The 26,590-nt window shown below is 60.0% G+C and overlaps 1 protein-coding gene across 1 annotated transcript in view; it reads left to right on the top strand.

The window, feature by feature from the left end:
* NKD1 (NKD inhibitor of WNT signaling pathway 1) overlaps window positions 1-11,276 on the top strand; it is a 53,147-nt gene extending 41,871 nt beyond the window's left edge. The window contains exons 5-10 of the mRNA XM_008152341.3: window positions 3,077-3,183; window positions 5,683-5,778; window positions 7,316-7,463; window positions 7,873-7,957; window positions 9,478-9,605; window positions 10,570-11,276. Coding sequence (XP_008150563.2) covers window positions 3,077-3,183; window positions 5,683-5,778; window positions 7,316-7,463; window positions 7,873-7,957; window positions 9,478-9,605; window positions 10,570-11,162 — 1,157 coding nt within the window. The 3' untranslated portion in view covers window positions 11,163-11,276. The remainder of the gene's footprint in view (window positions 1-3,076; window positions 3,184-5,682; window positions 5,779-7,315; window positions 7,464-7,872; window positions 7,958-9,477; window positions 9,606-10,569) is intronic.
* The last annotated feature ends 15,314 nt before the right edge of the window (window positions 11,277-26,590 follow it).

Raw genomic sequence — 26,590 nt, 5'->3', positions numbered from 1 at the left:
TGCGGGAGTGTGGGGCAGCATCAGCTGGTAAACACAGTGGCTCCGCTCCGCTCCTCGTGGCCGGGGAGGGGAGTGAGGAGGGACGGGAGCTGTTTCAGAAGAAAAGGAGCCCCGCCCGGCCGGCGTGGCTCAGTGGTGAGCGTCGACCTATGAACCAGGAGGTCACAGTTTGATTCCCGGTCAGGGCACATGCCCAGGTTGCAGGCTCGGCCCCCAGTAGGGGGCGTGCAGGAGGCAGCCGATCCATGATGCTTCTCTCTCATAGATGTTTCTCTCCCTCTCCCTCTCCCTTCCTCTCTCTGAAGTTAATAAAAATAGATTTAAAATAGTTAGAAAAAGAAAAGGAACCCCACCCACTGCGCCAGACTCCTGAGCTGAGAAGGGGTTTGAGGGATGCAGCGCTGACATGTCTGTCCCTCCATGGCTGTGTGCATGGCTGGGCAGGTGTGCGTGCCCCAGGGCTCCCGTGGAGCAGGGGAGCAGCAGGTGGAACCCAGCCCACGCCCTGCGGGTCAGGGTACGCGGTGCGGGTGAGGGCTGCGCTCCCCTACAGCGCAGGTCACAGACTTTTCTGCAAAGGGCTGGGAGAGGACACATGTTTGGTTCCGTGGACCAGACCATCTCTGTTGCAACTACTCAACTCTGCCATCATGGAGGGAAGCAGCCATACACAATGTGTGTCCGAGCGACTGTGTCCCAATAAAACTTTATTTATGAAAACAGGAGGCGGCCAGGTTTTGGCTCATGGGGGCGTGGTTTGCCAGTCCTGCTCTACGTCACCCAGGGGACTCCAGAGGCCAGAGGCAGGCTTTGCTTTCCTCCTACTCTGTCCCTTTTCTTCCTTTTCCTCCTACTTTCTCCTCTTTCATATGAGCAGAATCTCCTCTCGTGGCTGTGCCTTGCCATTGAAGCATGATCAGACTCCCCCTGAAATTGTGCCCCCCAAGAGATCATCTCGGGGAAATCAAGTCCCTGAGCTGAACAAGAAGGAGGACAAGACAGAGAATGGGCTCAGAATCTGGTGCCAAAGCCTATGTCCATTATAGTTTTGTTCACTGAGGTTGGACCCTGGCAGCCTGTGGTAGGCACCATTCTTCCTTCTCCAGCCCACCCATGAGCCCAATGCTGGATGAATGGATGGATGGATGGATGGATGGATGGATGGATGGATGGATGGGAGGATGGATAAATGGAAGGATGGATGAATGGTGGATGGATGGTGGATGGATGGATGGATGAGATGGATGGATGGATGGATGGATGGATGGATGGATGGATGGATGGATGGATGAATGGTAGATGGATGGATGGATGGATGGATGGATGGATGGATGGATGGATGGATGGATGGATGAATGGTAGATGGATGGTGGATGGATGGATGGATGGATGGATGATGGATGGATGGATGGATGAATGGTAGATGGATGGTGGATGGATGGATGGATGATGGATGGATGGATGGATGGATGGATGAATGGTAGATGGATGGTGGATGGATAGATGGATGGATGGATGATGGATGGATGGATGGATGAATGGATGGATGGATGGAAGGATGGATGAATGGTAGATGGATGGTGGATGGATAGATGGATGGATGGATGATGGATGGATGGATGGAAGGATGGATGAATGGTAGATGGATGGTGGGTGGATGGATGGATGTATGGATGGATGGATGGATGAATGGTAGATGGATGGATGGATGGATAGATGGATGGATGGTAGGATGGATGAATGGTAGATGGATGGTGGATGGATAGATGGATGGATGGATGGATGGATGGAAGGATGGATGGATGGATGATGGATGGTGGGATGGATGGATGGATGAATGGTAGATGGATGGTGGATGGATGGATGGATGGATGGGTGATGGATGGATGGAAGGATGGATGAATGGTAGATGGATGGTGGATGGATAGATGGATGGATGGATGGTAGATGGATGGAAGGATGGATGGATGGATGATAGATGAAGGATGGATGATGGATAGATGGATGGTGGATGAGTGGGTGGATAGCTAGATATAGATGAAAGATGGATGGATGGATAGATGGGTGGGTGGGTGGAGGGTGATTTGTTCTGCACGGGGATGGCTGGGGGCGGGTGCTGGTTTGGCCTGGTTTGGTTCCAGAGGGTCCATGTGGAAGTAGAATCATGACCCCTGAGTCCTGACCCCGACCCTGGCCTTGGGGTCTGCAAGGCTTTGATCGGTGGGTTCTCCGACACCTACCTCCTCTAGCCATCGGATAGGGGACAGTGAGAGGGTGAAAGGCCATCTTTGATGGGGCAAGGGGGCGCTAACTGTCCTTGTTCCTGGCCCCCGGGACCCAGGGCAGGATGGCTCCCAGTCCTACTCCCCTTGTGTGCCTGGCCCCTGCTGGGAAGGATCCCCTCCAGGGGCGTCTGGGTGGTTTTCTGAGCCAGGACGGGATGAGGCCCTGCTGATGAAGGGAGGACAGGCCAGGCCACCCTGATCTTCAGAGAAGACGTGAAGTGGGGGAGGGGTGGGAGGGATGTCCCCTTCCCGGGAGAGAAGAGAGGCAGGGGAGGACCTGACAGAGGACAGGCTGTTTCTGCTCAGAGGGGAGGAGGGGGCTCCAGAGGAGAGAGCCGGGCCAGAGGTTTCTTTTCTTTGGGTTTTATCAAGTGGAACTTGAAAGGCAACATTGAACCTGAAGGTGGTTTTCTGATAACTTCCCTTTGAACTTGAAGTTTGGTCTCGATAAGCCTGGCCGGCTTACATCTCCAGCCAGGACCTCCGCGCAGGGAGGCAGCGGCTTTGAAGATGGAGCTGGCCTTTGTTTCTCTTTCTTCCTTTCCTTTCTCTTCTCTGCAGCCCCCACCCGCCCTCTGGAGGGGTGTGTGTGTGGGGAGGGGGTGAGTAAAGGATGTTGTAGGTCATGATAGCAGCATGTCCCCCGTGGGCAGAGGGTGGGTGTGCCCTGGACGGGGCCCCCCTGGAGCCGCTGGACAGCCCTGGAGGGCAAAGCAACTCTGATTCCAGCAGGGGGGCAGGGAGGGCCCTAGCACGAGGCCTCACGCGTCCTCCCTTGCCTTCCCCCACAGTGGCCCTGCCCCCCGAGAAGACCAGCGGGCTGGCCAGTGGCGATGAGAAGAGGATGGAGAAGCCGAGCGAATCCTGTCCGGGCTCCAAGAAGCAGCTGAAATTGGAAGTAAGTTTCCTTTCCTGGTGCTGGGCCTGGGGAGGATGGTTTTCTCTTCTCGGTGGTGCTTTTCTTTCTTCTTCTTCTTCTTCTTCTTTTTTTAAATTAATATATTTTTATTGATTTCAGAGAGGAAGGGAGAGGGAGAGAGAGAGAGAAACATCAATGATGAGAGAGAATCATGGATTGGCTGCCTCCCACACGCTCCCTACTGGAGATTGAGCCCGCAACCCGGGCACGTGCCCTTGACTGGAATTGAACCTGGGACCCTTCATTCTGCAGGCCGACACTCTATCCGCTGAGCCACACTGGCTAGGGCTCGGTGGTGCTTTTCGGGGAGGAAGCTGAGGCCTGGCCAGATGTGGAGGCTGCTCACCTCCTGCATGGACAGGAGAGGGAAGGCCCAGGCCTGGACGTCCGGCATCCTTGGGAGCCCGAGAGGGGTCTGTTTCTGGAGAGGGGAGGCTGCCTGCCTGGGACTGTTCGTGGTCCATGGGGAGGGCTCACTTGGAAGTCCAGGAGGTGGGGGTGCCAATAGCTGCTCAACCTGTCTCTGAACTTCAAACCTGGGCTTCCTTTGGAGCTAATCAGAGGGGCCAGGGAGAGGGAGTCAGTTAAACTCTATGTGTGCATGCATGAGTGCATGGACATGCATATGTGCGAACACATGTGCACACACATGAGTGTGGGGTGTGCATGTGTATGAGTAGATATGTATGTGGACATGCACGCGTGATAGTATGTGTGCACGCACGTGCAGGTGCGTATGTGTCAGCATGTGCATGTGTACATGCAGGTGTGTGCATGTGTGTGCACATGTGTGCAGGTGTGCATTTGTGTGGGCATGCATGTATGTGTGTGCAGGTGTGTGCATGCCTGTCTGTAGATGTGTGTGTGTGAGTGCACGTGTGTGCGGGGTGAGTGCTGTGCCGCCTGAAGCAGTTCCTCAGAGAGCAGAGCGGGCACTTGGCAGGTATCAGACGGACATGTCACAACTGAGGGAAGAGCGGCTTTGAGCTCAGCGTGGGCCGCCAGAGCGGCGGGAGGAGCTGGCTTTGCGCTGCAGAGGCTGGGGGCAGGGCGCGGTGCCTGGCCACGCTTTCTCTAGCGACCTGGGGCCAGTGCCACCCGTCTGGGGGGCTGAGCCTGTCCGCGTGCCCCGCCGGCCGGGCAGGGCGTGGAGCAGGGTGGTCTGGCCTCTCTGCTGGTTCTCATAGAACCTTGTGGATCTTCAAGGCCCTCTCCGGACGCTCTTTCCCAGTCAGCCGTCCTTCCTAGAACTCTCTGTGTTCAGCGGCCCCTGTACTTTCCGCCAGTGCCAGAGCTCGCCACGCCCGGCTCCGTGTCCCCTGGTCAGACCCCTCGGGTGTGGGAGAGGATGTGACGTCACCGTATTAGGAGTCCTTACAAAGAGGAGCAGCTACCACCGCTCGTTGGACTGTTCTGGGTGCCAGCCAGTCTCCACGCTCCTCTCCAGTCCGCCCAAAGCAGACCCGAGACAAGGTCTGGGGGTGATCCCAGGGAGCAGGGAAGGAGGGGAGCCAATGAAGGTTGAGGGGTGGCTCACAGCTAGGGCAGCGGGGGCTCAGTCCCACGGGTGCCCTCAGATTTGTCCTCTGGAGGGGCACGGAGGCTGGGGTACCCCCCACCACTCGCCCCCCACCCTGGGCATGCAGTCTCTGCTTTTCCTTCCGGCTGCCCTCGACACAGAAGCCAGGGGCTGGAGGGGGGCGGTCGGGACCTGTCCCCCACAGCTACGATGAGCACCGAGGGGCGGGGGGGCGGGGCAGGCCAGCAACTGCTCCAACACGGCTATGAGGGCGGCACCGCCGTTTTCCATAACTTACACAGGGGAAACCGAGGCGCAGGGGAGCCATGCCCAGGTGGAGGGCACGCAGCTGTGGAGGGCCACTCGGGCTGCCGCCTGAAGGACCTTTAGTTCTTTGTGCCACCCTTCTCCTGCCTTCCGGTCCGGTGGCCACCCTGGGAGCCGCAACACAGCTTCCCAATGACAGTGCCCTGTGTGTGTGCGTGCAAGCAGGTGCAGGTGTGTGTGTATGTGAATATTTGCACACATGTGCAGGTGTGCACGGGCTGCACATGTGTATAGGTGTGCATGAGTGTAGGTGCATAGGTGCAAGCACATATGAGCACATGCAGACCTGTACATGTGTGTGCACACGTGTGGGTATGCATGTGCATGTGTGGTAGGCATATGTGAAGGGTAGCTTCTAGCCCTCGGTCCACGCTCAGTCTTCCCAAGGCCACAGAGCCCCCTCTCAGACCCTCCCCGGTGTTCCCTTAGCCTGTGAGGACCCAGAGCCGTCTGGCACCCCTGCGGGCATCTCTCCTCAGGCCAAACCTCCCGCCCGGCCTGGCCGCTCTCCCTGGCCAGTCGCATCTTGGTCATTACTCTGCAGTTGGGGGGGGGAGGGGCAGCCCTGTGGCCTGGCCCCAGGTGTTCCAGCCGCTGGGTGACAGTGCACCGTGTGCTGTCTGTCTGTCCAGGAGCTGCAGTGTGACGTGTCCGTGGAGGAGGACAGCCGGCAGGAGTGGACCTTCACCCTGTATGACTTTGACAACAATGGGAAGGTCACCCGTGAGGTGAGTGTGCCGGCCTGACCTCTGGCCAGGGGCCGTGCCCTGGGGCACAGGGCACTGGTCCTGTGCCAGGCGACTCTGCCCATCCCCTCTGCTAAGGCAGGGCCTGTCCCTCCCGGTGAACTGAAACAGGAGGTGCGGGAGCGGGTGTGGTGGGAATGAGGCTAGGCAGGTGCTGAGCCCCGAGGCTGCTGGGCGCGGGGCAGCCGGCGGAACGGCAGGAAACATTTGCAAATCATGTCTGTGACACGGGAACAGCCAGAGCACTGTGTATAGAGAACGCCTAAAATTCAACGTGAAAAACGAAGTAATCCTATCAAAAGTGGGCAAAGGACTTGAATAGACATTTCTCCAAAGCACATGCACCGATGGCCAACCCGCACATGAGCAGATGCTCAACGTCACTGAGGATCAGGGAAGTGCAAGTCGAAGCCGCCATGAGATCCCACCTCACAGCACCAGGATGGCTGCTCTGAAGACAACAGAAATCAGCACGTGCCGCCCGCCGGCGTGGCTCAGTGGTTGCGCGTCAACCTATGAACCAGGAGATCTCGGTTCGATTCCCGGTCAGGGCACGTGCCTGGGTTTCGGGCTCAATCCCCAGTGGGGGGCATGCAGGAGGCAGCCAATCCATGATTCTCTCTCATCGTGAATGTTTCTCTCTCTCCCCCTTTCCTTTCCTCTCTGAAATCAATAAAAGAGAGAAAATAAAATAAGTGTTGCCAGGGAAGTGGCAAACTTGGAACCCTGGGCACTGTTGCCGGGGATGTCAAACGGCGCAGCTGCTGAGAGAAGCAGCATGAGGGTCCTCAAAACATGATACACAGAGCCCCATGTGATCTATCCCCCACTTCTCGGTATGTGTCCCCCGACATAGAAAAGAAGGGTCCTGAAGAGATGCCTGCACATCCACGTTCATAGCCCCGTTATCCACAGCAGCCCCAACGTGGACACCGGCCAAGTGCCCGTCGGCAGAGCAGTGGATAAACCCACCGTGGTCTGCACCCGCCGTGGAGTGTTACTCGGCCTTGAAAAAGGGGGAGCCCCTGGGCCGGCTGTCTGCACAGTGCTGAGCCTCGAGGGCGTGATGCTGAGGGCAATGGCCAGTCACGGACGGACAGACGCTGTGTGATGCTGCTCAGAAGAGTTGCCTAGAGGGGTCGGACACTAGACAACGTAGAATGCAGGTTGCAGGGGTAGGGGGAAGAGGGGAGTGGGGAATTGGAAAAAAAAAATTAGTTGCCAGTATCAGAGGTTCTGGAGATTCAACAGGAGACTGGGTCTGGCTTCCTGGAGATGCCTCTCAGCCTGCATGGCCCTAGGGCGGCCACCCGCCGTGGGTGGGGCCTGTGCACCCCTGCCTGGCCAGGGCAGTGCTTGCAGGTGGGGGTGAAGGGACAGTCGGGTCTGTCTGTGTCCAGGCAGGGTCTCTGGGCAGGTAATTGCCCACCTGAGGCCGTGGCCCGGAGAGCGCACATCCCTGCTTCAGACACGCTGTGGCTAAGGCCGCGCGTGGTTTCTGCTTCCCGCCCGCCCCCAGGACATCACCAGCCTGCTGCACACCATCTACGAGGTGGTCGACTCCTCCGTCAACCACTCCCCGACGTCCAGCAAGACGCTGCGGGTGAAGCTCACCGTGGCCCCCGACGGGAGCCAGGGCAAGAAGAGCATCCTTCTCAACCACCCCGGTGAGGGGCGGCCCGGGCGCGGGCCCTGGGAGCTACCCTGCGGGCAGGTGGGGTTGTCGCGGGTCCTTGAAGGGGTGGGGTTAGGATAGGGAAAGGATTCCAGGTGGAAGGCCCGAGGGAGCACAGCACGGCTGGGCACGTGTGTGGCCGGCAGCCAGGGCAGATGCTGTGTTGTGATGGGGTGGGAGGGCCGGGCCGTGGAGCCCAGCCCTGCCGTGTGGGGAGGAGCTGAGCAGGATGGGTCGGGTCACTGTGAGACCCCTCTGTCTGGTCCTGGCTCTGAGAAGCCTGGCCACCAAGCCGTTGGGCAGCTGCTGGGGCCAGCAGCTTGGAAAACCTGGGCGGGACCCGGAGGCCGTCGGGAGCAGGATCGAGCCGCTCATCGGGCTGTTTCTTGGGCGGGACTCAGACCTGCAGAGCATCAGGCCCAGAGCAGAGACCAAGCCGGCGGAGGAGCTGCGCAGCTGGGACAAGAAGCAGCGAGCCCCGCTCAGGTACAGCGGGCAGGGGCGGGGGCCGGGCAGCCCAGGGCACCTGAGCACGGTTAGGCGCCAGCTGTGTCCCTGCGTCTGAGAGATCCCGAGCAGGAGGTTTCCGTCTGCGCTCTCTTCAGGGGCAGCGATTTCAGACGACAGGCTCACAAAGTTTGATTTTTAAAAATAACTGAGTCTTGCCCGGCTGGCGTGGCTCAGGGGTTGAGTATCCACCTAGGAACCAGGAGGTCACCGGTTGATTCCCCATCAGGGCACGTGCCCGGGTGGCGGGCTCCATCCCCAGTGTGGGGCGTGCAGGAGGCAGCAGATCCATGATTCTCTCTCATCATTGATGTTTCTCTCTCTCTCTCCCTCTCCCTTCCTCTCTGAAACCAATAAAAATTAAAAAAATAACAATAAAAAAATAACTGAGTATAGGTCTACATTGCTTTATCCAAAAGCTTTAGGCCAGAGAGGGTGGCATTTGGCGTTTGCTGGTTTGCAAAGGTGCTCAGAGTGTATTCCTTACGTGTTATTTTTGGGGTCTGGGTAGCACCTCGGGGTTTTGCACGTGGGGGTTTCTGCGGGCAGATGTACGAGTACCCACACCAAGTGGCATAAAGACCATCGCTGCCCTCTCCTCGTGTAGGGCAGGCGGGGCTGCCCGTGGGTTAGGGAAAACCCTTGCAGGCACTGGGGCTTCGGGACTGCATGAGGGCCTCCATTGAGGCTGCTGGTCCCTTTCTCCTGGTTCGTTACCTCCCGGAGGGAAGGAAGAGGTGGGAAGGAAAAGGGGGCTGTTTAGAAAGCATGGGGGGCACGGTGCAGTAAAGCGGCAGGGCTGTCGGAGGCGGGAGGCATATTGATTCCTAAGTGAAGATGGAAGGAAAGTTCTGGACTCTGAGATGCAGCAGCACAGGGAACAGAGAGAAGGGGGACGCAGGGGGCTCAGTGTGATGTACGCAGGGGCTGACGATCACAGGTCCTGGGACTGGCTGCAGGTGGGGGGCTCTGCTGGGGAGAGGGGGGCAGGGAGGGGGTACGTGCAGATCACGGAGGCCCTGCAAGGGGAGGGGACCCCCCTGTGGGAGGAAGGTGGCCTCCGCAGCGCCTCTCGCCCCGCCCTTCCATGCACACACAGGGAAGGCCCCCTCCGGGCCCTGGGCTCTGGGGCAGGTGCCAGCCTCAAGTCCACCGGCTGGGGGGCTTCTGCCGCCCACACCCCCCGGGGAGCCAGGCGGGAGCTGGGCCACCTGTCTGGGGTCTGCGCAGGCACACGTGGCTTGAAGCCTGGCTTTGGGGCATCCTTAAGTGTCGACCAGTAACCCCTGACCCCTGCTTTGGGCCTATTCCTCCAGGGAGGCCAGGCAGGGGTCTGTCTCCATGGACCTCTCCCTCCCTCACACCGTCCCCAGGACCCAGAGGGAGGTCAGCAAAGGGTCCAGGAGGATTGGTCCTGTGGCTTCCCAGGAGGCTGTGCCCCGCCGCCCTCCCCAGCGCCCCGGGCCAGCACCCGCCGCTCACTTGCCTTCCTGTGACAGGTTCCAGGGGGACAGCCGCCTGGAGCAGCCTGGCTGCTACCACCCTTGCGTGGATGAGAACATTGAGAGGAGAAACCACTACTTAGACCTCGCTGGGATAGAGAACTACACGTCCCAGTTCGGGCCTGGTAAGGCGGCTGAGGGGGGCGTGGCCAGGCCGAGGGTGCGTCAGGCGGGTAGTGGTCACCGTCCCCCCTGGGCTGGGGGAAGGCAGAGCTTGGATGGGACAGGTTTAAGATGTTATTGGAGGCAATGACATTAAAAACGTTAAAAGAAGTCAAGTAATGCCCGGCTGGTGTGGCTCGGTGGCTGAGCATTGACTCATGAACCAAGAGGTCGCTGGTTCGGTTCCCGGTCAGGGCACATGCCCAGGTTGTGGGTTCGATTCCCGATTGTGCAGGAGGCAGCCCATCCATGCTTCTCTCTCATTGATGTTTCTATCTCTTTCTCCCTCTCCCTTCCTCTCGCTCTAAAAATCAATAAAAATATATTTAAAAAAATAATGAACACATGCACAAAGTGAACCAAATCAGAGAGTATCTGAGAGTTTATAGCACAGGGAAGACCAGTCGTCCCACACCCACCCTGCCCTCCTGCCCTGCGCCCCTCCCCGCCCAGGGAGGACCCCACTTCCCTAAGCTCTGTCTGTATCAGCTCTGCTGCCCTAGCTCTTGCTGAGACCAATGAGAACGGAGCTCAGGTAACTTCACCCCGCCCCTCCCCTGCCCCCTCCATGCTGGTTTTCTGGGGTTACCTTGGAAGTTGAGGAACATGCCTACAGGTCTCCTTCATGCCCACGACCTCACTTGGGCACGCTCTCCGCCTCCCTGTCTTTCGCAGCTCTCTCTAGGGAGGGGAATTCTGTTTAACGACCCCACACAGACACAGTTCTTCCCACCAGGCAGATGGCAGGGAACCACTGCAGAGCGCTGTCCCCGAGGCCAGGAGGAGGCGGGGACGACGGGGACTCTGATAAAGAACAGCCGGCCTTCCTCAGTCTTGGCGAACCAGGGTTGAGGTGATTTGTGGGGCGCAGTGCAGCGCCGCGCGCACAGTAGGTGCTCATGAAGTATCTGTCGCATTGGTTCCTAGGCTCCCCGTCCGTGGCCCAGAAGTCAGAACTGCCTCCCCGCACCTCCAACCCCACGCGGTCTCGCTCCCACGAGCCAGAAGCCATCCACGCCCCCCACCGGAAGCCCCAAGGCGCAGACCCGGGCTCCTCCCACGGCCTGGACACCCCGTTCGCCAAGGTCCCGGAGGTCCAGCAGCGGCTCCGGGGCGCCCAGGACGGGAGCAAGCACTTTGTAAGGTCCCCCAAGGCCCAGGGCAAGAACGCGGGCGTGGGCCACGTGGCCAGGGGGGCAAGAAGCAAACCCCCTCCGGGACCCGCCGTCCCCGCGGTGTCCCCGTCCGCCCACCTGGCCGCCAGCCCGGGCCTCCTCCCCACCCTGGCACCCCTCGGGCACAGGAAGCACCGGCACCGGGCCAAGGAGGGCCAGCAGGGGTGCCGGGCTCTGCAGGCCCCGCTGGGCGGCGGCTCGGTCCTGGGCCGGGACCACGTGCGGGAGCTGCCCGCGCCGGCCGCGGTGGCGCATGACGGCCAGGCCGGCCAGGCGGTCCAGAGACACGAGCACCACCACCACCACGAGCACCACCACCACTACCACCACTTCTACCAGACATAGGCCCGGCCGCCGCCACGTGAAGGACCCCTCCCTCGCCCCCAGGCATTCTTATTCTATTAATTATTGTTATTATGACGACTATTGTTATTAATAATTATTGTTACTCCACTAATATCCAGCTAGCCTCCGTGTAGACGACGTATGGACACACAGAACTAACCCTTATTTATATGCCGTGGGGACTGCGTCGCTCACCCACGGAGGGACTCCGGGCTGGGAAGCGGCCTGAAGACGCCGGAGGCTCCCTCGGGTTCCCAGCTGTGGTTTCTCGCAGGCCCACGCCCTTCCCGGCCCCCTGCCCCCCCGCCCCCGGAGCCCCTGGGCCAGAGCCCTGTGGCGCCCCCATCGCTCCCAGGAGAGAGAGCACCCTTTCTGGGCCCGGCTCCCAGAGGCCCTCGAAATCTCCGAGAAGATACACAGCTGCTACCTCCTAGTTTATTCCGATTTTCTTCTGCCCTTGCCTGACGGTCACGCGCTCCAAGGATCTCTGTGGGCAGCGGGCCTCCGCGCCGCCTTCCCGGCTGTTGTGTGCGTCCCGACCCAGAGGCCTCCGCTGTCCTTTCTGTGGGATCGTCCCCGTGGGATCACGCCTCGCCCGCGGGGAACGCGGCCGTCTTCTCCGCCGCGCACAACCCGAAGAGACGCGTCTCCGCCCCCCCCCTCCTCCTCCCTGCTTCTTTAGAAAGATACGCTCCCAGTTAAAGACTGCCCTGACACCAGACTGCTCGCTCTGGAAACCGAGAGGGAACCGGCCACATCAGCCACCGAGGCTTCCCCCGGCCGGGCAGCGGGGTGTCGCCGGTTGAGGGAAGATGCGGGAACCTTGAGGTCTACCCTCGGCAAACATCCAGGCGGCCCGACGCGGTTCCCTGCCGGCTCTCTGTATCTATAGCTAGACGCCGCCTGTCCATTTCGATGTATCTTTCTATAAATATACACTCTCAGGTACCTCCCCCGTGTGCCCGAGTTCCTGCTTCACTTCTCCAGACCCCTCCGAGCCCAGACGTGGCCCTGCGTGCCTCCTGCTGGGGCCCCATCGGATGCCTCAGGGGTCCCTTCTGTGGTTTGGGGTCTGACAGGTTTGGACAAGCCTGCTGGGGCGCAGGAGCAGCGAGGCAGGGGCAGTGGCCAGAGCTGGCCCCGGGAGCATGCTCCGCAGGGCCGGCTTTTGTCTGATGGGGGCCTGGAGGGGCCGGAAAAGGACCGCTCTCAAGCCATCGGGACACTCACATGGCGCTCGTTGACGAGAGTGTAATAAAGGAGAGAGCCACCCGGTGCGGGCAAAGCTGGCAAGAGTGCAGGATCCAGGCCAGCACGGGGGGTCACTCCCAGCCCTGCAGGGCATGGAGAAGGGTGGCCCCTGAACGAGCCGTGAGCGACGCCGCCAGCCTGTGGGGACCCTGTAGGGACCTGCCACCCCGGCCTCCCTCTCCTGCCCGCCCTGCGTCCTGTTGTGCTGAAGCCATGGGGAGCTGGAGGGCGGGGGAGCTGCTGATGGGGGTTCCCCTGCAGGCGGGCGGGGGTCCTTCCAGGGCGGAGAAGAGAGTGGAGAGTGAGCCCAGCTGCCCGCCCGTCTGATGCTTGGTTGCCCAGCTGCCACCCCTTTTCCAGCCTCTGGTTTGGGTTCAATGTGGTCGGTAAGGAGTTCTTTTTGAAAATACTGGGCTTAGTTGTCACCAAATTACTGGGTTAGTGACCCCTGTGCCTGGGAATGGATTAATACAGTTTATCCTCAGGACAACCCTCGGAGGCAGCCAGTGGAAGCTCGGGGAGCTGGAGCTCAGAGAGGTTGAGTAACTCACCTGAGATCACACAGCAGAGCTGGGGTTCTAGTCTTCCCTGAGGTCCCTTAACCACTGCATCTGGGCTTCTGACAGTCGGTATCCAACACAAACTAATGGGAATGTAACCAAAGCAGGGAAGGCAGGGAGCGGGAGGGAGGAGAGAGACCCCCCCCCCCCAGCCTGTTTTGTCACCGTGTGGGGGCTGCCAGCTCTCTGGGCCTCACAACCAAGTGGGAAAGGATCTTATACTAGGGACTAGGAGAAGCCAAGGAGAATATTCTGATTGGCTGGGCTCAGAGCTGGTACCCATCCCTGGACCAATCACCGTAGCCCACTGGGGTCACATGGCCAACCTGTGGCAAGGGGCAGGGTCTGCGCCAGGAAGGAGAGGAAGGATGCTGAGCAGACAGGAGCTCCTGGTGCCCCAGGCCCAGAAATGCTGCAACCATGGCAACGAACCAGGAATGGGGTCCGCGCAGGGAGCTCCTGTGGCCTGGTGGCTGTGGAGCGGCTCCTCGGCCTCTCAGAGGAGGTCCCACGCTGCCCTCCCCAGCCCACGGCTGTCAGGAGTCTACTTCTTGGTCACTGGGATGTATTTTAAAAATCACTCTGAGAAATGGTGGCGTGCGCAGATAAAGTCTGAAAGAGCCCAACAGGTGTGCGTGAAAAGGGCTTGCCGGCACGTTCCAGGGCCGCTGCTGTGGCCTGGTGGCTGGGAGCACAGGCCCAGGGGCCAGGCCGCCTGGATTCACATCCTCTCTTAGTGCTCCACGTGGGATTCTGTGCCTCTCAAGCCTCAGTTTCCCCTTTGGGAAAGGGGATCAGAAGAGACTTCCCCACAGAGTTGTGAGGATTCACTGAGCGAAAACTGGCTGAGCCTAGGGAGCACGTACAAGTGTTCGCTGCCGCTGTGGACAAGAATAAACGCATTTACGTACGATAGCTCCCCATGTAAAGTTTGTTAACTTCTTAACAAGACGTTGTTTCTGTTTTTTTCAGAGCGTGTTAGGTTTGTAACCAAATTGAGAGGAAGGGACAGAGTCCTGATCTCCCCCGTCCCCCCACTCACGCAGTTCCCCCACTGTCGCCATCTCTCACCGGGGAGGGACGTTTTAAAAATATATATTCTTATTGATCTCCGAGAAGAAGGGAGAAGGAGAGAGATAGAAACATCAACGATTGGCTGCCTCCCGCATGCCCCCCACTGGGGATTGAGCCTGCAACCCGGGCATGCGCCCTTGACCAGAATCGAACCCTTCAGTCCACAGGCCGACGCTCTACCCACTGAGCCAAACTGGCTAGGGCCAGAGTGGCACATTTTTTTTTTTTTTTTTTTACCAAGAATGAACCTACATCGACACATCATAATCACCCAAATCCACAGTTTGCCTCGGGGCTCACTGGCGGCGTTGGTTGTAAATCCCATGGGTAGTGACATGTATCCATCGTTATAATATCACACAGAATATTTCCACTAAATACTCTCTGCCTATTCATCTCTCCCTTACCCCCACTTTTGTTCTTTTTAAAAGTATTTCTAACACAACTTTGTAACAGAAAACATTGTGTCACAGCGACTCTGACCTCCCCCAGGCTTTACAAAAGGAGGCCTTTTGCAATGTTTACTTCAGATCTATTTTTAAGGAAGAAAACATGGCAGTCACGGCCTCATCCCCCTGCCGGGCCCACGCCTTTATTTTCACCCGAGCGGGAGCGTGGTGTGCGTGCTCGGCTGGTCTCTGTGACCTCATGTCCTTGGCGACCTGGCTCCGTGGGCCGGGCCGTTGGGCCCCTTCTCTCCAACAGCTGCTCGGACTCCGGGCGGCGGCCCCACCCCTCCCTGCAGGCGTGTGGGGCTCACCCAGGCCGGGCAGACCCCGGGTGTGGCTTGCCTTCGTGCCCACCAGCAGGAGCCCCGACCCCAGAGTTCAAGAGCACGTGACTTCCATTCGGATGCTGTCGTTCATGACCCCCCGAAGAAGCTGCACCTCAGGATTAGAAGTGGAAGGAAGAGGAGAGAGGAATGGAGGGGGGACGACAGGAGTCAACAGTGCTCCTTGGGGAGGCTCTGAGCACATTTTCCGCAGGCTGGGGTCGGGGGCTTTGTCTGGTGTGCAAATCGACCCCCGACAGCCCCCCCCCCATTCTAGAGCCTGGGCCTGGCCCCCAGCTCTGAGCACCAGCTCGGGGCCCTGAGCCGTTGTCGGGGAGACTGGACTCCTGCCTTACCCACAAGCACTCGCTGGTGCCCGGACGCCCCGTTTCCGCTGACCTCCACTGGGCACCGAGGTGGCCTGGGGTGTTCAGCTGCGGCTGGCGGCTGCCATGGCCCCCTCCCACCTCCGGGGGGCCCGGGGTGCACGCCCCCCCAGCCATGCCAATGACACGTTTTGGCAAAGGGAACATCAGGGAGCAGTTTCTTTAGGCCCCCCGCCCCTTTCTCCGTGTTTAGGTGTCAGATGTTTACAGGCTGAGGGAGGGCCTCCCCGGGGGGCGGGGGGGGGAGGCTGCCTGCACCCCAAGTGCCATTTCTGCCAGGCGCCGGCACTCATAACCCGCTCCTGAGAGACCTGTCAGTGCTCCGGAATGGAAGGGACCCCGAGATGTTCCTAGGGGTGGGACCCCTCCCCCACATCAAAGGAACGGCTGCGTCCACCCAGCAGCTGCCTGGGGACCGCAGGCCCCGGGAGAGCCTGGCCGCTTTGCCCTGGCCCCGGTCAGCCCAGCACCGTCCCCCCGCTCCTCTTTGTCCCCGAGGCTCAGGGGCTCAGTCCCGCGTCACCCCTCCCCCCGACGTGCGTGGCTGTGTGACAGTCTGTACGGACGGACGTGGGGCCACAGGCTCACCACCTCCTCACTCACCGCCTCCTCAGTGTGTGTGGTGCCCGGGGCCCCGCCCCCGTCACTACGGGGTCGTCGCTTCCCACAGTCATGCGCTGTTTGGGGCTCTGATCTGGCTGTTTGGGTCTCGCCACCTGGTCCCAGACCAGCAGACCGCTGCACCGACCCTCCTCTCAGGGCCACGCCCTCAAATCCCGGTTCACGTCTTGCCCGGCAAACGCCTTTCTACACCCGCGTCTGCCTTCAGCGTGAGATGGGGCGGGGGTGAGACCCACCCCCTAGCAGCAGAAGGGACCCCGGGGACACGGCAGAGGCTGGCCTAGGCTCCCCGTCACAGCCGGCTGACGGGCCATGGGTGCCCTCGCCTCCCCACGCCCTCCCCACAACGTGGAAGAATCCCGGTGTGTTCAGTGCCCGAGCCTGGCGGAGACGAGAGGGTCCCTACCTGGTCTGAGACACACAAACAGGACTTGGGCACAGCCCAGCCTGGGGGGAGGGGAGGGGGCGGGGAGGGTGGGAGGTCCTCTGGGTGCTGCGGAAGCACTGGGCAGGCAGGCGGTGCCTGGGCCTCATCCTCGCTGCCTAGGGCGCCAACCCGCTGGTCGGAGGCGTGGTCCAGGCATCAAGATGTTTCAGGTTCGAAGGTGACTTCCTGGGCAGCCAGGCCGAGACCCCGACATGTGACTGAACATCCGTATGGACCCGGGGTTTCCACCCTTCTTTGGGCCTCACCCCACCTAAGCATCTCGTGAACTAGTCACGTGGAGGAAGCCTAAAAGGCCACGAACTTGGTCTAAACAAGCTTCCAAAGAACATGGCATCCATGAGAGAAATAAAAGAACAAAAGGACAGTTGACGTACCGAGGAAGAAATCACTAAGAAATTGTTAAATAATAATAATATGAAGTGACAGGAACAAATAGCAAAGTTTCACAACACATACTAGAGACCTGAAATGCATGACTATTGATAGACTGTATAGGAGGCCCCTGGAACCATAAGAAATGAAAACAATCACTCTTCATATCTCATTCTCCAATTGCCCCCCTTAAACATCAAACTGCCCCCCTGTGGGGCGTGTACCCCACGTTGGGAACCACTGGCATAGACTGTAACACACAGCCACGCGCCAGTCATGTTTCATATAAAAGTTTGACAAAGCAACACAGCCTGGCCAACTTTTAATCTTGCTAAATGAGAACAGAAAACAAAGAGAAAGACGGCCTCTTACTGTGCAAAGAGGAAAGGAAACCCCCGGGGCCTGGGTTCGGCGTCAGAGCAGGAGCCCTCACTGTGCGCTCTTCCTCCGCCTTGGACGCCGGGAACAGGCGCAGGGCGCAGGGTGCAGGCCCGGTGAACTGCGGACGGGGGCGGGGAGTTACTCCTCGCATCTGAGAGACGGGAGAACTGAGGCTGGGGCGGGTGGGGTGGCGGAGAAGGAATGGACACTCTCACCCGGAGCTGAGCCCAGACCAGCTCTCAGGCCCCTTTTGCAGGCCGTGGCCTCAGCTGCCCCTGGGAGTGGCTCAAAACTCCCGCTGCTCGGCGCTTGAGGACCAAGGACCGTGAACGGGCCCTGAGTACTGGTTGGGGGTTCCGAGGAATCTGTGAGCAGTCAGGGGTGCCTGTGTGTATGTGTTGGGGCCTCTGATTGTTTGGTGAGCATCTGTTTCCGCCCAAAGTCATCGCGGCCATCAAGACGGCTGGGTCAGCCCCAGCCTCAGCACAGACAGGTGCTTGAGGGATAAATACCTGCCCAGCGAGGCCCCGAGCCAGGCCGGGCACAGGACTGCTTTCGGCAGAGCCCCCCGGACGGGACTCATGGAGACGGCGGCATCGGGACAGACAGGAAGCCAGGGACGCCCGGGGCCCTGGAGGAGAAGGGACGTGCCCTGGGACTCGGCCCGCCCGTGGGCTCCCAGCGCAGGCCGGGTTCCGGGTGGCTCTGAGTGGCCCAGTGCCCTGGCCAGACCCCTTCCAGATGGAGAGGGCCCCCGGCCATCTTAACCAGAGTCGCCTGACCCCATTTCCTCTGGCTCTGTCCTGGAAAGGCAGCATCTGATTGTGATTTGGCTCGGGAATTCCTGGCCAGAATATTCTAGAGTGGTCCATGTGACCCCTTTTCCCTCCCTCCCTCCCTCCCTCCCTCCCTCCCTCCCTCCCTCCCTCCCTCCTTCCCTCCCCCCTCCTTCCCTCCCTCCCTCCCTCCAGTTCCTCCTCCCTCCCCCATTCCTCTCTCCCTCCTCCCTCCTTCCCTCCCTCCCTCTTCCCTTTCTCCCTCCCTCCTCCCTCCCTAAGGGTTTGAGCATCTCATTCAAATCCATGCTGCGCCCTTTAGTTCCCGAAAGTGAGTCCCTGGAGTCTGACCACTCCCTGGAGACAGGGAGCTGCCCAAACAGGGTTTGCTCGAGGCCTGGGAAGAGCAAAGGGGGACCCGAACCTGGTACTCGCTGCCCAGAGAGGCCCTGCTCGGACCCGCTGGCCTTCCCCTGGCCCACACCTGTCCCAAGCTCATCTCCAGACCCCTCTGTCCCCCCGTACTTTCAGGTATTTACTGATCAACTACTATGTGTCAGGAGCCCTGCTCGGCACTAAATGAAACAGACACCCTCCCTGCCTTCACAGAGCTTTCAGCCCAGTGGGGGCGGCGGGGGGGGAGGGGGGGGGGGGGAGTTGTCACACAAACATTACGTTGTTACCAACTGTGATCACTTCTGGGGATGAGGAGGAACTAGCCAGGTGAAAAGCGAGAGGAAGAAGCTGGTGCAAAGGGCCTGAGGTGGGCGGTGGGTGGGCCATCGGGAGGCCAGCGGGGCTGAGTGCAGACAGCAAGGCGGGGGGCCCAGGTGAGCAGAGACTGGGGGGGCCGCAGGGGCGAGTTTGCGCATCACTCTGGGGGCAATATCAAGAAGGTGGAGGGTCAACCGGGCGGGCGGGACAGCACGTGACCCTCTGGCCACTTAGTGGAGAAGGGGTCGGCAGCCCGGCGAGCGGGCGCCCCGTGGTGTCTGTTGGGTAGAAGTTGCTGATGACATTCCCACCCATAAAACTGCTCGGGGTCCCGGGGAGCAGGAATACCTTCCCCGCTGCTGAATAACGTTCTTCTTGAGTGGGGTAAGGGGCGGAAGTGCAGTTGGAAGGAGCGAGGGGACAAAGGCAGAGAGTACGAGGCCCCGATTTCCTGCCCGAGTCGGAAATGCCAGAGAGGAGAAGGAGGCAGGCATGATATTGACTTAAACGTGGGGGACTGAAAAGGCCCTGTGTTCCCACGTGGAGCTCTGCTGCCCACAGACAGCCCGGGACCTTTGAAGTCGGGCGGCCCGGTGGGGAGCGGGCTTCCGTGGAGACAAGATGCTCAGGGGCGGGGGCGGGGCGGCGGCCGGGCAGCAGGAGGCTGCTCCAGCCCAGAGAACGGCAAATCCAATGATAATGTACATCTGTTTCAGGGAATTTATAAGCTTTGAACATTTTTTATGGGCAGATAAGTGGGTCCTTTTCTTACCATAACTTAGAACTTCAAAGCTGAGTGTGTGGATAATGCAAATTGCTGAAATACGAGATTTTCCCTAACAAAGAGTTTCCAAAAGAGACGAGGCAGGAACAGGGAGAAGGGGAGAGACAAAGGAGGCTAATTGATGCCACGTCTTTTATGTGCAGACACAGCCGCACGGACATCGATTTTTATGAAATAAGAAACGGACGGGCCGGGAGGAGGAGGCCAGGAGGCAGGGGTGGGGGCTGGGACCGGGGCCCCGAAGGTCAGGCCAGGCTGAGGGTCAGCCCTGGGGACACGGTCCCCTCCTTCTGGGAGCCCTCGCCCTTAAAGGGGAAGACAAGACGAATGGACACAAGGGACACTTCTGAGCCAGCCAAGGCCCTGTCAGCCCGGGGCCCGGTCCATCCGAGTGAGGCCCTAGGGGCTTAGGGGCTGGGGGGAGCCAGGAGGCCTGGGGACTCAGGAAGCCTCCTGCAGGCATGATCCTGGTAGGCGGGGGCATGCTAGGCGGTGAGACAGCTGGGTCAGGTGCCCTGCGTTCTGCCTCTGCTGCCTGCTCACCAGCGCTGAGCTTTCCTTGCCGCCCCCACTCCCCCACCAGCAAGTAGCCTGTGAGCTCCTGGAGGGCAGGGACTCAGGCAACACTCAACATGTGCCTGCTGGTACATGACTGAATGAATGAATGAACAACTGAATGAATGACTGAATTACTGAATGAATGAATGAACAACTGAATGAATAAATTACTCAATGAATGAACGATTGAATGATGAACAATTGAATGAATGACTGAATTACTGAATGAATGAATGAACAATTGAATGAATGAATGATTCAATGAATGAATGACTGAATGATGAATTCATTCATTCATTCAATCATTCATTCATTCATTCGTCACATCATTAATTTATTCAATCATTCATTCAATGAACAATGAATGAATGAATGAATTACTGAATGAATGAATGAACAATTGAACGAATGAATGATTCAATGACTGAATGACTGAATGAATGGTTGAATGAATTAATGATGTGGCGAATGAATGAATGAATGATTGAATGAATGAATGATTGAATGAATGAATGATTGAATGAATGAATGATTGAATGAATGAATAATTGAATGCATGAACAATTGAATGAATGAATGATTCAATTAATGATTGAATGAATGAATGGTTGAATGAATTAATGATGGGGTGAATGAATGAATGAACGGCATGGAGGGTCAACCAGCTCTGTCTTTTCCCCATTTTCGTGTCTGCAGCGGAAGATTCAGACGGGAAGGGGAGGGAGGGTGTGTTTGTACCTTGCGTCCTGTGGTTGACCCCAATACCCCTCTGCACCACGCGGTGAGTCTAAGCCAGTTTGTGTCTTCAGCCTCCAGTTTGGTTTTAATATTCACAAGCTAACCAAATGCGAGATTTTGAGCTTGTAAGGTTTTCTGGGCACCCCAAATGCCAGACTTTATTCTTACAGGTTCTTTCCCCCCCCCTCCCCTTCCCCTTCCCTCCTCTTCTTCCTCTTCCTTGCCTTCAACCGATTCAGAGAGGTAGGAGGTGTTCTCTAGGAATAGTTTTGGCTCGGCTAAGCCAGTGGCCTCCCGCTGTCCTTCCCACAGTCCCTCTCGGTTCTTCCCAACAACCTGCTCACTCACCCCCCATTGCCACTTCCCACTCGCTCTGCAGTAGCCCTTGGCTCGCGTTTCTACCATGCTCAGGGGTCCAACCCCTCCACTCTGTCCCTCTGGGGCTCTGCCTCCTCCCCCCCCCCCCCCCCCCCCACCCTGCCGCAAACAAACTCTAGAGACAGTGGAGAGCTCAGGACTGAGGGCTCGGGGGCAGAGGGACAATCGTCATTGTTACCACCTTCCATGGACGATGGTCCCTACACCCAGCGGGCGGTTCCCTCTCTCGGATGGTGAGCACAGCCCCCGCCCACACCCCTCTCTCTGTCCTCCTCTGGGCCGGGCGGCTGGCTGCCCCCGCTCTCCCTCTCCCTCTCCTCCCGGTGTGGAAACTGCCCCCACGGTGTGTTTCTATGGATTTTTGAGGGAGAGGAAGGGAGAGAGCTGCCAGGGGCTCACAGAGTGCAGGCGGGCGGGAGTCCCGGAGCCGGGGAGAGAGCGCCTCTCCCTGCTCTGGGCCCTCTGAGAGGCTCCCTGGACGCCACGTTCCCTTAGGCCCGTGGTCGGCAAACTCATTAGTCAGCAGAGCCAAATATCAACAGCACAACGATTGAAATTTCTTTTGAGAGCCACATTTTTTAAACTTAAACTTCTTCTAACGCCACTTCTTCAAAATAGACTCGCCCAGGCCGTGGTATTTTGTGGAAGAGCCACACTCAAGGGGCCAAAGAGCCGCATGTGGCTCTCGAGCCGCAGTTTGCTGACCACGGCCTTAGGCAAAGCACCGCCCATCCAGTCCTCAGGGCAGCTTGATGGGTCGGTGTTCTATGGCGTCCATTTCCCAGATGAGGGTGGCAAGGCTGGGGGCTGATGCAATTCTCCCCTCCTCTCGCCCTCCCCTCCCTTCCCTGAGCACCTCCTGATCACCCAGGGCTGCGGGGGGGGGGGGGGGGGGGGCATCTCACTCGCTCCCCTCCCTCTGGTGGAAGGAGGTCACACGGCCAAGCCCAAAGGCCCAAAGGCGATGGGGAAGGAGCGCACCTCGTGCTCAGGCCGCGAGGAGAGGGACCATCCGCAGGACAACAGTGCCTCCGCACGCGTGCTCTCAGGGCGACGCCCAGTCCGGACAAGTTGACTCCGAGTCTGCGTCCCGGCCTCACCGCCCTCCGCCCTGCCACCTTGAGGACAGCATTCCCCTCCCTCCCTGGGTCTCGGGGTCCTTCCTCATCCAGGCACCGGGGCCAAGGACACGGGATGTCGCTGGGTGGTGGGCTGCTGGCAGGGACCCCAAAGATGCTGACCCAGTCTCCCCGTCCCCGTCCCCCCCCCCACACACACACACACTGATCAGACCCAGTCCCATCGGACCGGGCCCGGGCCCTGCCGGACCTGCTTCTGTGGACGGCAGCGGCCCCAGCCTGGCCTCCACCACCATCCCCGGGCCCTTGCCCCTCAGACACCCCGTGGAACGCTCTGGAGGCCTGAGGAGGGGGGTGGTGGTGGTGGAGGCATGGCCAGGGGACAGGCAGGCCTTCCCAGGAGCAGGCAGCCCCCTGTCACGGGGTGGGTGGCTTCGGATGCAGGGATTAGGGAAGAATACAATTTCCTGATGACACAGAAGAGGCGATTAAGCAAATGAAGGCTCGTTCTGCTGGTTGGAAAACGAGAATTCATCGGCATCCATTGTGTATTTAAAGTTGTGCGGGGCGTGGGCGCGGGGCCAGTCAAACACAGTGACACCCCTGCCTGGTGGGGGCCGGAGGGTCCTCAGCGCCCGGACGACAGAGCGGAGCGTGGCAGGGCTGCCGGGAGGAGGAAAGGTGTCCTCGCTCTGTGCTTCCCTCCCGACACCCCCCCCCCCCCCCCCCCCCCCCCGGAGACGATGCTTATCGGTGGCACTTTCATCTCCCGCCTAGCATGTGGCTCCGCTGATTGAACCCCTCCTGGTTCCAATCAGCGCCTGGCCATCAGGTTCCCCTGAGGCAGAGGTGGCCTCGCGGTCCTGCGGGAAACTGCGGCCACATCTCCGTCTGCAGCGCGGCCGTGGGGGAGGGGCTTGGAGCTGACCTGGCCACGCCCGGGAATGGCCTTCTGGAAGGACCTGAGCCGCCGGTGCTGGGATGCTGCGGAGGTGGCGCGGGGCTGTTGTCTTCAGGGGGTCGAGGCCAGGCCTGCTGACCTTGGCTGTGGCTGGGAGGTGGGCTCTCAGACCCCCTTCTTCTTTACAATTTTTTAAAAATGAATTTTTATTGATTTCAGAGAGGAAGAGAGAGAGAACCATCAGTGAGGAGAGAGAATCATGGACCGGCTGCCTCCTGCATGCCCCACTGGGGATCGAGCCTGCCACCCGGGCACGTGCCCTGACCGGGAATTGAACCCTGACCTCCTGGTTCATAGGCAGACGCTCAACCACGGAGCCACGCCGGCCGGGCTCAGACCCGCTCCTTCTTACAGAAGGCGGAAGAGATTGAGGAAAACCCTGAGGAGCACCCAGGCAGGAAGGAGAGGGAGAGAGGGGACGATGGAGTCAGGCTGACGTGTTGGGATCCTGGCCGCCCTGGCCGCGAGGCTGCACCAGCCTGAGACCCACATTTCGTGGTGACTTGTTAGTCTCTTATTATCCCCATCGCACAGACGGGAACACCGAGGCTCACTCGAGGCTGGAGAGCTGACTGAACTGAGCGGGCAAGTCGGAAAGGATGTGCTGCTGCAACAGAGGGGGTGCAGGCATGGCCTGAGCCCTGCGCGGAGGGGTGCTCCATCCTCCAGCCCCCGCCCCCATGCGCCCCTAAGGACTGGGACCCTGTCTGTCCTGTCCGCGGTGCCCGGATCTCAGTCGTCCTCGGTAGGTGTTCAGTGAGGGAAGGGTGATCCCATGGCGGGTGGCGAGTGGACAACAGCTGGGGGTGCCCAGCAGGTGGACAGCAGAGATTTCTTTTGGTCACCAACTCTCCACGCCCCCCCACGTGACGGGGCCACGTGGCTGGTCCTGGCCAATGGGCTGTGTGTGGCAGTGAGGGGGCGGCTGGTCCTGGCCAATGGGCTGTGTGGGGCAGTGAGGGGGTGGCTGGTCCTGGCCAATGGGCTGGATGTGTCAGTGAGGGGGCGGCTGGTCCTGGCCAATGGGCTGTGTGAGGCAGTGAGGGGGCGGCTGGTCCTGGCCAATGGGCTGTGTGGGGCAGTGAGGGGGTGGCTGGTCCTGGCCAATGGGCTGCATGTGTCAGTGAGGGGGCGGCTGGTCCTGGCCAATGGGCTGCATGTGTCAGTGAGGGGGCGGCTGGTCCTGGCCAATGAGCTGCATGTGTCAGTGAGGGGCCGGCTGGTCCTGGTCAATGGGCTGTGTGAGGCAGTGAGGGGGTGGCTGGTCCTGGCCAATGGGCTGCATGTGTCAGTGAGGGGGCGGCTGGTCCTGGCCAATGAGCTGCATGTGTCAGTGAGGGGGCGGCTGGTCCTGGCCAATGGGCTGCTCATGGCAGTGAGGGGGTGGCTGGTCCTGGCCAATGGGCTGTGTGGAGCAGTGAGGGGGCGGCTGGTCCTGGCCAATGGGCTGTGTGGGGCAGTGAGGGGGTGGCTGGTCCTGGCCAATGGGCTGTGTGGGGCAGTGAGGGGGCGGCTGGTCCTGGCCAATGGGCTGCTCATGGCAGTGAGGGGGTGGCTGGTCCTGGCCAATGGGCTGTGTGGGGCAGTGAGGGGGTGGCTGGTCCTGGCCAATGGGCTGCGTGTGTCAGTGAGGGGGTGGCTGGTCCTGGCCAATGGGCTGCTCATGGCAGTGAGGGGGTGGCTGGTCCTGGCCAATGGGCTGTGTGGTGCAGTGAGGGGGCGGCTGGTCCTGGCCAATGGGCTGTGTGGAGCAGTGAGGGGGCGACTGGTCCTGGCCAATGGGCTGCTCATGGCAGTGAGGGGGCGGCTAGTCCTGGCCAATGGGCTGCTCATGGCAGTGAGGGGGTGGCTGGTCCTGGCCAATGGGCTGTGTGGAGCAGTGAGGGGGTGGCTGGTCCTGGCCAATGGGCTGTGTGGAGCAGTGAGGGGGCGGCTGGTCCTGGCCAATGGGCTGTGTGGGGCAGTGAGGGGGCGGCTGGTCCTGGCCAATGGGCTGTGTGGAGCAGTGAGGGGGCGGCTGGTCCTGGCCAATGGGCTGTGTGGGGCAGTGACTGGGCAGAGGGATTTAGGAGCCTGAGCATCTCCCTCCAGCTTCGTCTGCCCCTGAAGCCAGGAGAACAGTCGGTGTCTGAGCATCAGCCCCCTCTCCCCCAGCTGCAGGGGCAGGGGGTTGGGGGGTGGGGGGTAGCGCTCAGCATGTGTCAGGGTGAGGCGAGGAGAGTGCGAGTGTCAGCTGCCTCAGTCCCTGAGCCTGTAAAATGGGGCTGCAAGTTCAAGGAGGGGGACATGGGCCGCAGGAGTCGCCGGTGTGAGGACTCGGACCCCTTCCTCTGGACTGTCTCTTGAGGGGAGAGCTACCCACGCAGGGACCACCCGGGGGTGTGGCCACCCCAAGACCTCTCATGCGGCATCCCGCTTGACCAGCCTCAGCTCCCTGTCCAGACTGTGCCTCCTCACAGAGACGACCCCAGTGCTGGTGTGTGACGAGCCTGCAGGGGCTGGACGTGTCCTGGAAACGTGTGAATGGAGGAAGTCGTACCGGCCAGCGAACACACGTTCCGATGATGATAAGCGATCACCACACGGCCATGTTTTGTCCTGATGAGAGGAAAACCTCAACTCAGCATGTTAAGCCAGAAAAGGGAGTTTATTGCAGCCACCTTCAGGTACAGTTTGATCCAGGAGCTCCAGGTCATCGGACTCAGCGTCTGTCCCTTTCTCCCCCATTTTGGGTCTATTCCCTCAGTCCCTCTCGGGCAAGCTCCTGGCCGCCCCAGTCGGCGCCCCAGGATTGCTTCTGGGTGGTTCTGATGGGCTCATGCCCACCCTGCAGCCAATCGCTGGGGCCGGGAGAATCCCAGACGCCACTCTGCCAGGTCTGAGTCCCACACGCAGCCCATGCCTGGGGCTGGAGTCAGCACCCCCCGAACCAGAGGAGGGTGGAGGAAGGGTGGTCACCCTAAAGCGAAACTGGGGCGCTCTGCCCAGAAGAAGGGGAAGTGCATGCTGGGAGGCCCACCCAATGCATGGTGGCTCCTGGCGCCACATGATCAGCCTGCCCGCCCAGCCCCCTCCTCCACCCCTGCCTGCAGCCTCTACCCTGATCTCCGCACCCTCCCGCCCAGATCCTAAAGCCCCCCCCCCCCCCCCCCCCCCCGCCCAGGATGCCTGGGGTCCTCCCCGCTCCAGGAGGAGGGATGGGGGCGCAGCCACACTCTCATTAGTCGCTCTGACGTCTCTTGTCGCCCATCAGGGAACAAGCAAGGCTTTTGATCACAGCATGAGGAGAGCGAGTTTAAAACCCAGCCTGTGAAGACGGGCCAGCGCGAGGCCGGGGAGCCGTCCGCAGCCGCGTTCAAAGCAGAAACCTGGTTTCCAGGCTCGGGGTCCGCCTGCAGCTTGGGTTTTAAATGGGCCAAGGAGCCCCGAGGTTGGGGAGCGTCCCCAAGGGGCTTCGGGGAGGGGAGGGGGCTCCTGGGGGGACGTCGGCAGCCCAGACCTTGAGTCTCAGGAATCGGGGCTGTTGAAGCTGAATGGCCAGCGGGTCCTGTGGCCTTGCCTCCCGCCCGGCCTCA

The sequence above is a fragment of the Eptesicus fuscus genome, chromosome 21 (genome assembly GCF_027574615.1).
Source record: "Eptesicus fuscus isolate TK198812 chromosome 21, DD_ASM_mEF_20220401, whole genome shotgun sequence".
Classification (NCBI taxonomy): domain Eukaryota; kingdom Metazoa; phylum Chordata; class Mammalia; order Chiroptera; family Vespertilionidae; genus Eptesicus; species Eptesicus fuscus.
This window is presented reverse-complemented; position numbering and strand designations above follow the sequence as displayed.